Genomic DNA, 10512 nt, shown 5'->3' with positions numbered 1-10512 from the left:
CTGGGCGTGTGGCAGAGGCGGAAGGTCAAGCTGAAGCACTGCAGTTTTCTAAAATGCCGGCAAAGGTCGAGGGCGATATCGGACGACACACAGGGAGATAAGCACCCAGATGTGGCGGGCTACCCATTTATTGCCGCACTTTCTCCATGTATGTTGCACTGCCGCGACCAGTTGAGATGTTTGCAAGGGATGTGGGTCGTAGGTATATCTTACGTGCTTCTAGCGTTTCTCACCCCCCCCCCCCCCGTCTCTGGTGCGGACGTGCGTGAGAGTACACACGTGAAGGAAAGAGTAGCGCCAGTGGTGGGGCTGATGTCGCATCGCTGTTTTCCAGTTCCAATCAGTTTATTGCAACTCTGCTCGTCCTGCTTTTTCACTGTTTCCGTTTTCCGATCGTCTCTCCAGTTGTGCCCCGTCTCACTCCTTGCCCCGGCTGCGCCAGAATGCACATGTCGGCAACACACGCGCCCCCCCACGCCACTTTCTCACCCCACGACAAGAGAGTAATAGAGCACTGGTGCTCGTGGGTGACGCACCCATTGTCTTTTCCTGCTCGAGGACCGCATCACCCACTCTAGCACACACACACACACCGACCTACATGCGTCAGCTGGTCAACAACACTCACCTCCTGAGCATCCAAAGGAGAACGGAAAACGACCGAGATAGCCTGGAAAGCTGCTCGCAAGCGCTCGCTAAACTGTTGAGCAGCTTCAACTTGACTAGTAACACCCCCTTGTGGTAATGCTCACCACGACGGTGTTCCCTGTGGCGTCGTCGCCGCGCTCGCACCCCATGAGCACGTCCATCCCACTCGGTTCGCAGTCAACTAAGATTGACCCGAGCAACCCTTTCCCGGCAGACGGCAAGGTCGGCGCGCAGCACCCTGTCTCGTACTTCACGGTTGCGCTTACCCAACCGGTTCTTGTTGTCATCCGCATGACGGAGAGCAGCACGGCCAGCCGCTGTGCGCTCTTCTTGAGTTGCTCCTGCCCCAAACCGGACGCGAACAACGCGGCGTGGCGCCTCATCTCCCCTGAGCCAGTTAAGCAAATCGTCCTGCACCCTGCCGACCCTTCCTACCGCGCCGACATGCTGCACATCGCTGTTCACTACCTCGAGCCGAGTGGCCAGTCGCACTTTCAGCTGCAGGTGAGGGTGCAGTTGGAGTTCTTCGCGATGTGGCTGCGAACCGGCGAGGGGACGCGAGCTGCGACCGGTGCTGCAGCGGGGGACTACGTGACTTCCGTCAAGAAAGTACGATCTGCCGGCGCGTCTGCCTCTGGCAAGGTGACGGCGGCCGATGCAGCAGCTGTGCTTGCGGTGCCGATGTTGCGCACGATGCTGGCTGCGCCGGTAGCGCAGACATCGGGCACCATTGCAACCTCGGCAGGTGTGCCGTTCACTTCCCTCTACGTTGGCGACTGGCGCGGTGACCAGCGGAGCGGGTTGGGCTTTCAGTACTACGCCGCGCCCGAAGTGATGGTGTCGCAGATGACGCTGACTGGGGGCTACGTGAAGGACTTCGAGCATAGCAGCGCCAGTAACAACAACAGCAGTGACCGCGACGCCACCTGCACCTTCACTTCGCAGCCTGCTGCCGTGGCAGCTGGCGTGCCTGTGGCACAGCCCTTGATGCTGCTTCGTGCCTTTAGTGAGCGACACAACTTGCCGTGGTCTGCCTGGAGCATTCCTGACACGCTCACCCCGGAAGAACTGGCGCGTATGGGCTTCGGCTTCTGCTTTCCTTCGGCCTCTCGTATGAGAGACGACAACGTCGGGACTGGTTTGACGTCAGACCGCGCGGCCGTGCCGAGCAAAGGTCCAACAGCTTCTAGTCCTACGGGCAGCTCCTCAGGCGCAGGTGCCGCGGCGCTGCCGACAACGTCTCCAACGCCGCCGGTCGCGCCTTACTCCACCGCGGCGGAGGGGATCGCAGCTCTCGGCACCGCCATCGATGCGTTTGTGGTGGCGGAGATCATGAGTGGTGAGGTGGATGCCTGGCAGGTGCTGCCGGTGCAGCCTGGTGTGGAGGTGTACGCAGGCCAGTGGGTAGCGAACCGGAAGGAGGGCAAGGGCGCCTACCAGTGGAGCGACCGCTCCTACGTCGGGGAGTGGGTTGGTGGACGCCGCGAGGGGTATGGTCTGCTTCGTCGGCAAGACGGGAGGTGGTACCGCGGGCAGTGGGAGCGACACGTTCCGCACGGCTGTGGCGAAGCATGCCTCACACCAGGAGGCCTCTTGTACAAGGGAGAGTGGCGAGACGGTCGGCGCCACGGTTTGGGTGCTCTCACATATCCGAATGGCATGACGGTGCATGGGATGTGGGTTGGCGATGAGATGCATCCACGCGTGCACGTCGTGTATCACGACGGAGGCACATACGATGGCTTGTGGGATCCAGAGAAGGCGTGCCGGCAGGGGCAAGGCACGTGGACCGACACGCAGGGATGCAAACACACCTACGAGTGGCAGAGTGACATCCGCGTCGGCACTGGTCAGGAGGCTTACCCGAACGGTGTTCTAATGCATGGCGTTTGGCAAGCAGGCGAGCTAGTCGAGAGCACCTATGTGTTCCCAAACGGAGACCGGCACGTCGGCTCCTTGGATGCGGTACTGCACATCCGTGAGGGAGTCGGGACCACAGTCTCAGCGGACGGCGCCTCCGCCTACACAGGCGCATGGCACCAGGACAAACGCAGTGGGCACGGCATGCAGACTGTACAGAAGCCGCCGCGGGCATGCAAGTCGAGTGAGCCCACTGCGAGTCCATGTGTGGAGCGGTACGAGGGGGAGTGGTTCAACGACGTGCGCAGTGGGCAGGGCCGGCTGACAGACGGTGACGACATCTACGAAGGTCAATTCGCGCTCAACTATCGTGACGGCGTTGGTGTGCAGCACAACACGCGCACCGGATCCTTCTACCAGGGCAACTGGAAGGCGAATCGCCGCTGCGGAGCTGGCACCTACTACAGTGCCACGCAGGGCATGACCTACGAGGGCATCTTTATGCACGACCGCTTGACGGGTCTTGGGACGGCGACGAACACTGCTTTCGCGGAGCAGTACACCGGCAGCTGGTTGGACGGGCTTCAGCAGGGTCACGGGTCGCTGCGACTTGCAAACGGGGACGTACTACGCGGCGTGTGGCACCGCGGCGTCCCTGAGGCCACCGCCACTGTGGAATACGTTGAGGCAGAGCCGCTAGCGGATGGCCCCCATCGCGCCGAGGCAGCCGTGCCACGGTACGTCGGAGGATGGCAGGACGGGGTGCGTGAGGGTACCGGTACGCAGGTTTTCCGTGACGGCAGCGTGTACGAGGGCATGTGGCACGCGAACAAACAACATGGTCACGGTCGCCGCACTACCGCGTCTGGCGAGTCGGTGGAGTGTGAGTGGCGAGGTGGATGCATTCTTGACGGCTGCATCGGCGTTGCCCGCTTCGCCGACGGGAGCGTTTACCACGGTCACGTGAACGTCGCCGGTGTGCCGCACGGCGCAGGCGTGTTGACGTACGCAGACAGCACCGTCTTTGACGGACAATTTCTTGACGGGATTTATCAGCTTTGAGGTAGTCTTGTGCACGCGTACACGCGTGTGTCTGACTATGTGGACTTGAATGCCTACTGGTGCTGTATACAAGACACTTCCATGTGTAAATTATCGAGAGAGGGAAGGGAAAGGGGCCCACATTCGCCCCACTTCTCCCCGCCCTTTACTTCGCAAAACGACGTGCTTGGGTAAGGGTCAATGTACATACTTACTACAACTACAGAAGAGCAGATGCTTCCCTTCATCCCTCCTCCCTAAAGCTTCTCGTTGTCTTTTACACCCCATGACCTCCCGTGACGCTGCACTGCCCGTCTACATACATGTATGTACCATTTCTTACCCGCATCATCAGCGAGTGAGCTGGGCGAGGGGGGACAGGGCAGGCTTTGAGGACAGTGTGGTGGCGCACGTGCAGAGGCGCTAGGGAGGCGTCTCTGGGAATGTCGGTGCATGCATGCTGCAGATGGAAGGGTGTCTGTGCACAGTGCAGTACCGCACAGCGGATGCCTTGACACAAACTGTTTGGTTGTGAAGACTTAAGAACCAGTTTCTGTGAATCTGTTAGCTGAGCTCAAGGGCTGCGTCTGTGACCTGACAGCAATACTGGCAGCTTCGCACCCACACGAGGGTCGTGTTGTCATCCTGCTGCCTCCTTGGGCGATTTGCAAAGGGTGTAGCACAGGTGAAGGTGTTCTGATGTCGTATACTGGGGCACTTGTTTCTCAGGCGTGCACAGGCACAAGGCATACATTAGAAGGTTGCTCCGCGTCAACTTATCTCTCCTTTTTTTTGGTCGAACACCTCTCTCTCTCTCTGTCGGTGGTGGTCGGTGATATCGCCTACCCCTTCTGTGCGTCTTGCACCTACACGCTGGCCAACCACTCCACTCATTCGCAGCCGTCTCACGACTGTAAAGGGCCTTATCCCGCGCCCAACTCCACAGCAATTCAACTTTGAGCAGTGGCAGCAACGCACGGCTCCAATACACAAACATTCACATATTGTTGGTAGACTCCTTAGACTCCTTAGAATCCTTTCTCAGTTGCGTAGATTTTTCACATTTTTCCCTCAACCCAGGAATACGCCTACACCTTTCTGCATCGCTGGTTTGTACGGTGTTTTCATCTCTTCACACACTACTCTCTCTCTCTCTCGCTGCACCTCGCTCTCCATGAGCGGCAGTGCTCGCAGCTTTAGGTCTTCACCAGTGTTCGGCAGCGCTCAAGCTGGTCACAGCGCCACAGCGATCGCCGTCAGGGCGCATTCGGATGAGCGTCTTCTTCCAGGCGCGGTCCAGGCTGCCGCCTCTCCATCTTTGTCGGCAGCCACCTCCTCACCACCCCTCAAAGCATTTTTCTCTGTAAACCCGACCCATACCATCAGCGCGACTGCGATCGGGTCGGAAAATGGTGCTGTAACGCAGCAGCGCTGGGATGCTGACATGCTTGAGGTGAAGGCGTATCTCAATGCGCTGGACGCGGCCCGCGAGGACTGCGCAAATGCGGGCCTCTACCACTTGGCTCAGTTGTGCATGCAACGCATGGAGAAGACCATTCGCCTGCTCGCCAAGCGAATCGACAAGGAGGGGAACGCCGTGGCGGAGCGCACGCGGCAGGGGTTGAATGACCGTCAGCGGCTGCAGCAGTTGAACCTCCGCAAGCGCTGGAAGGCGAAGGTGTTGGCGCACCAGCAGAATGCCTCAATGATGCTAGCGGCTGCGGAGCAGCATCACCATGCTGAGCTCATGCAGGCGGGTATGTGCAAACATGAGGAACTGCGCAGCACAAGCGCAGATCATTCCATAGGGTTTTCCTGGTCATCTGAAGTACAGCACCTGCAAAGTGAACTTCAGCTGTACGTGAGGCAGCATCGCTATCGTGAAGCGGAGCGGGTGCAGGCTCAGCTAAGCCGACTTGAAAGGCAAGAGCGCCAAGCGCAGCAGCGGAACGTCACCCAGCACCATGCGCAGCGGCTGCAAGCGATGCGAGTGGAACAGGCAGCGCAGCTGGCCAGTATGAAGGCAATGCACCAACAAGAGAAGCAGGAGATGTTTCACGCTGGCCGAGTAGAGCTGGATTCCATGATCCGGCAACACGCGGTTTCCCTACAAGCAGTGGAGGAACGACGTCTGTTTCTCCACGAAAGCGCTCAGGCGATTTTGAAGTCGTACGACAACGCCGACGCGTTGGACCCGCGGGCAACGGGGCTAAAGCTGATACGGCTGTCACAGCTACTGTGGACATTTCCTAAGGTGCAGCAGTCGAGTGAGCATGGTGAATGAGGAGTTGTGCAGCACACCCTGGAGTTGCAAAAAAAAAAAAACAAAAACAAAAAGGCTTGTGACACTCATAGTGTTCTTGACGGAGGTGGGACGGGGCAGATGGAGGGATGTGCTTTGCACTGCTGAGCGATGCTGACGGGCTCTCAGCAGTGCCTACTTACCGCTTCCTGCCTTTTGTTCATTTCGCTCGGCTCATTTGGCTATTTTTTCTTTGCATCTGTCCTGTATTCGTTTACGATGTAGTCCGCTGCTCATCTTTGCCTGTACATCACCTCTACCCTCCCCTCCGTTCCTTCTTGGACGTCGCTAATACCCTCTCCGCTCCTGTTGAGGTCCTTATCTCTTCTGCCTTTTCATTTCCTCTTGCTTGCTGTCTGTCACTAGACCTGACATGGACCGCTGCTGCAGCACCCGCTCGGACTGCCGGTGTTCGGGGGAGGTGGGGGTGGGCTGATGGGACGATGTCAGCACGCAAGCACACTCCAAAAGGCAAAACTTGAAAAGTAACAGCTTAGTGACGAGCGTGCGTATTCGAGGGGGCATCGACTATTGACTCGCTCTTTTACATCGCTGCACTGCTGTTCAAGGTTGTTGAGAGTGCACATGTGGGTCCAACCATCTTACATGCGCGTGTTTTTTCGGCTCACTCATGAATCCTCCGCTGCTGAGACATTTTTGTATGTTTTTCCTTTGCCTCCTCTCTCTTCATGTGAGCAGCACACATCACCTGTTATGCATCTCTCCTCTCTTCCACCTTCTCTCTACCTCTCTCCGTCTTTCTCCCCCCTCTCTCTCACAGAGTACAGTTTTGTCGTTGAGGGAGGTTCACTAGGAGCAGGTCGGCGGCTGTGTGTTCTCTCTTTGCCTATTTGGACGGCACTACAGAGGTGTGAAGGCTGCACATTTCTAAGCCCGGTCTCCTGCGTTACGCACCAAGGTTCACACCACACACCCACACCCACACCCACACCCACACAGATACCCTAATTAATAGGCTGCGACGCATGTTCAGCACACATGGGCATTGCCGGCTTCTTTTTGTGGTTGCAGCGGTGGTACGGCGATTGCGTCGACAACGTCCCTCAGGATGTGGTAGATGCTGCCTTCAAGGGTCAGGCGCTTCCGCGCAGCCATGCCAGCGCGTACTCGTACGACAACTTCTATGTGGACATGAACGGGTTAATTCACCCGTGCTGCCACGACACGGCGCCGCTACCGGAGCCAGAGAATGAGGAGGAGATGTTTGAGCGCATGTTTGACCAGCTGGACCTCCTAGTCAGGGTGGTGCGTCCCAAGAAGTGCCTCGTACTGTGCATTGACGGCGTCGCCCCACGTAGCAAGATGAATCAGCAGCGTAGCCGTCGCTTCCGCGCCGCAGATGAGCGCCTGGAGAGCGACGCCATCTCGAACGCCTGCGCGGACCGTATCGTTTCCGAGTACAGCCTTCCCCGGCCACGCGTCCGGGAGCGCTGGGACCACAACGTCATAACCCCATCCACGGCATTCATGGAGCGCGTTGCTCTCGCGTTGGAGTGGTACATTATGAAGAAGCTGAACGAGGACGCTGAATGGCGCCACTTGACAGTCGTCTTCTCCGACGCGCACGTGCCGGGCGAGGGTGAGCACAAGATCATGCAATACATCCGCGGCCTCCGCTCGCAGCCCGGCTACGACTACAACACTACCCACGTGATTCACGGAATGGATGCCGACCTCATCTGCCTTGGTCTGTCCACGCATGAGAAGCACGTGTGCATCTTGCGCAACCAGCTCACCGAGACGTTCCAACCAGATCACAACCGCTTCTGCTACTTTAACCTACAGATGTACCGCATGAAACTCATGAAGGACTTCGCGAACATCGAGGGAATGCAGTTCGAGCGCGTCGTCGATGACTTCATCTTTCTCTGCTTTTTTGTCGGTAACGATTTCCTGCCACACGTGCCGCTTGTGTCTATCAAGACGCGCGGCATTGAGCTGCTCCTCGATCACTATGTGCGTGACTTCGCGCTGCACGGCTACTTGACTCACCTGGGCGAGGTGGACTACGCCCATCTGCACATCTTTCTCATGAACTTCGCTTCCAAGTGCATGATTAAGCTGACGAAGGAGTACTACGGTATCGTCCGCGCTAGGGAGCGCGCGAAGCAGCACGTGGAGGAGCGCATCACCAAGACTGAGGCGCAAGTATCGGAGGTGCTGGGAACGCTACTGCCAGATCGCAGCAATGCACAAGAGGTCAGTGACGTGTTGCTGGGGCTCATGTCATCTGTGCGAAAAGAGCGTACCCGTCTCGTGGTGGACAAGCAGCCGCTCGGTTTTTCCTACCTCGACAAGATGTACCGCGACGCGTACTACCAACAGAAGTTTGGGTGGGATCATTCGATCAATCGTGCCGCCTTTGAGAACCAAATTCGGCTCTGCTGTGCCGAGTACCTGCGTGGAATGCAGTGGGTGATGCGCTACTATACGAAGGGGTGCCCGTCGTGGGAGTGGTACTTTCCGTACCACTACGCCCCGCTGCTGCAGGACTTGGCGGCATTCACAGCGACAGTGAATGTCGAAATGCGGATGAGCGCCCCTCTTCACCCAGTCGAGCAGCTGCTGGCGGTGCTGCCGCGGTTGAGCGTGCACGCCCTGCCTGAGGAGCTGCACGAGGCTGTGAATGACCCAAAGTCTCTCTTGGGCAAATTCTACCCGGACATGGTAGACGTCGACTTTAGTGAAGCCAACTTCTCGTACCAGGGGGTACTGCGTATTCCCTTCATTAACTGCGAGGCCCTCAGTAGGGCGTGCCGAAAGCTGGTCGAGTTGGAGGAGGACTTTGGCAGCACCTTCCTCTACTGCCATGAGTCCACCTTACTTGCGAAACAGTTGGACGCGCTGACTGGTCCGAGCAACAGCGCATTGCCGGTAGCTACCGGCCTGACACCGCCTGTGGTGCCGATCCCCGCCTCGGTGGCATCGACGACACCGATTGCCGGTCGCGTGGGGCGCTACGAGGCGGAGTGGCCGCGACACGAGGAACTGCAGTGCCCCGATCCCGGCATGGCCAAGTTCACGCGCTACGGGAAGCGTATCAAGGAGAATCAGGTGAACCAGTACCGCTACGAGCTTAGCACCCAGGCCGACTACCGTCCCATCCTCATGGCTGCGGAGACGACGACCAACAACGCGACGGCAGCTGCGTCGAAGAGGTCTAAGCGACTGGCAGGGAAAGATTCACCACCGCAGCGCCGCCAGCGGGATCGTGATGCAGACCATGTTGTCAGCAGCAAAGACGAAAAACACAAGAGGAGTTTCAGCAGACACGATGACAACAGGGACAAGCGCAAGCGCCACCGCAGCGACGGCGAGAGAGAGCAGGATGGAAAGAGTCGACGCCGCAGCAAGAACGGCGACGCGAGGGAGTCCTCTTCTTCCTCACCTCACACATCGTCCTCTAGGGATCGCTCAGGCCATGATCACGGCACTCGGCACAGCAGGAGGCTGAGGGATTGCTGCAAGGAGGGGAAGAAGAAGAGCTCACAGCACGAAATTCGATCACGCGAGAGTACTAGTGAGGCTCACCCCGCACCCTCGTCTTCATCATCTCAGCGCGCGAAGAAGAAGAGTCGAGACGGGAAGAAGGAGTCGAGGACGTCCACAAAAGTGGCGTCGACCAAGACATTGCGGCGAGGTCATCGACAGCGGCACACGCGGGAGAGGAGCGCTTGAGAGTCGCTGTATTCAGAAGCGTGTGCACTTTGCAGACTGTGTCTTCGGTCTTGCATGCACGGAGATGCCCACGTGCATGCAAGACCGACGTGGATGTTACTTCGCCGCTCCCTTCGCTTGCGCAGGTTGGCCCCTCCGATATGCAGGAGCGCATTGCACGTCCAGATGCTTGCAGTCGTGTGCACGTTACGCTGTCACTGCGCCGCTTCTGCACTCCAAATAACTCTTCTTCGTCTTGTCTTTGTGCGGCTGTCTCACAAGCCTCCTCCCCCTTCCCTTTCCGTCCTCGCAGCATCATCGCTTCCCCCTTCTCCTGCCCTTCCCTCTTTCCTCAGCGTTTGTTGAGTGTGGACCCCCTAACGAAGCGAACGGCAACCACGTACGCGCGCGAGTTGCGTAGCCCAGCAAAACGTCAGAGGTCGATGGACCACCGAGCCGCAGATCTCGCAAAACCTACCTCCGCAACACTGCTTCGGTAGAGCGGATCCTACGTCTCTCTCTCTCTCGCTCTGTATACCTACTGTTGCTGCGCGGCCAACAACTCTGCGTGTTGGTATATGCGGTCAGCGTCATCCCCATGTGGCGCGCGCGTTGCACCAGCGCATCACCCACTCTCCGATTCACGATGTCGCAGTCGTCGTCTCAGCCCCACCAACTTGCCTCGCTCCCCCCTTCTTCGTCTTCTCTACATCATCATCTCCCCCGCTATCCCATTGCTGCGGGCTTGCCGTATGCCGTTCAAGCCGATCGCAGCTGCTTGGAGACCCAAGGCTGTAGTCCAATAGCTGCACACCCAGTCAGAGGCAGGCGACACTCATGCCTAGCCACACACTGCCACGCACCTGGACTTCTCTCATCATCGTTGTTTTTCTGTGGTGGAGCGTCCCTTCAGGTCATCTGGATTGCCGGAGACACGAAGCGAACGGCAAAATTGACCTTCTCTGCTCCTTTTCTTCTTCCTC

At 58.2% G+C, this 10512-nt stretch overlaps 3 protein-coding genes across 3 annotated transcripts; all 3 read left to right on the top strand.

The window, feature by feature from the left end:
• Positions 1-744: 744 nt before the first annotated feature.
• On the top strand, positions 745-3570 carry LBRM_35_2000 (conserved hypothetical protein; the record flags this gene model as incomplete). Its single annotated transcript, XM_001568770.2, has 1 exon — positions 745-3570. One exon carries the CDS (start codon positions 745-747, stop codon positions 3568-3570), a length of 2826 nt encoding a protein of 941 aa, XP_001568820.2.
• Positions 3571-4723: 1153 nt separating this feature from the next.
• Positions 4724-5833, top strand: LBRM_35_1990 (conserved hypothetical protein; the record flags this gene model as incomplete). Its single annotated transcript, XM_001568769.2, has 1 exon — positions 4724-5833. One exon carries the CDS (start codon positions 4724-4726, stop codon positions 5831-5833), a length of 1110 nt encoding a protein of 369 aa, XP_001568819.1.
• A 1017-nt stretch (positions 5834-6850) lies between these two features.
• Positions 6851-9550, top strand: LBRM_35_1980 (putative exoribonuclease 2; the record flags this gene model as incomplete). Its single annotated transcript, XM_001568768.1, has 1 exon — positions 6851-9550. One exon carries the CDS (start codon positions 6851-6853, stop codon positions 9548-9550), a length of 2700 nt encoding a protein of 899 aa, XP_001568818.1.
• Positions 9551-10512: the final 962 nt, after the last annotated feature.

This window comes from Leishmania braziliensis, chromosome 36 (genome assembly GCF_000002845.2).
Source record: "Leishmania braziliensis MHOM/BR/75/M2904 complete genome, chromosome 36".
NCBI lineage: Eukaryota > Euglenozoa > Kinetoplastea > Trypanosomatida > Trypanosomatidae > Leishmania > Leishmania braziliensis.
The sequence above is the reverse complement of the archived record's forward strand: the minus strand, read 5'-3'. Positions and strand labels throughout refer to the sequence as shown.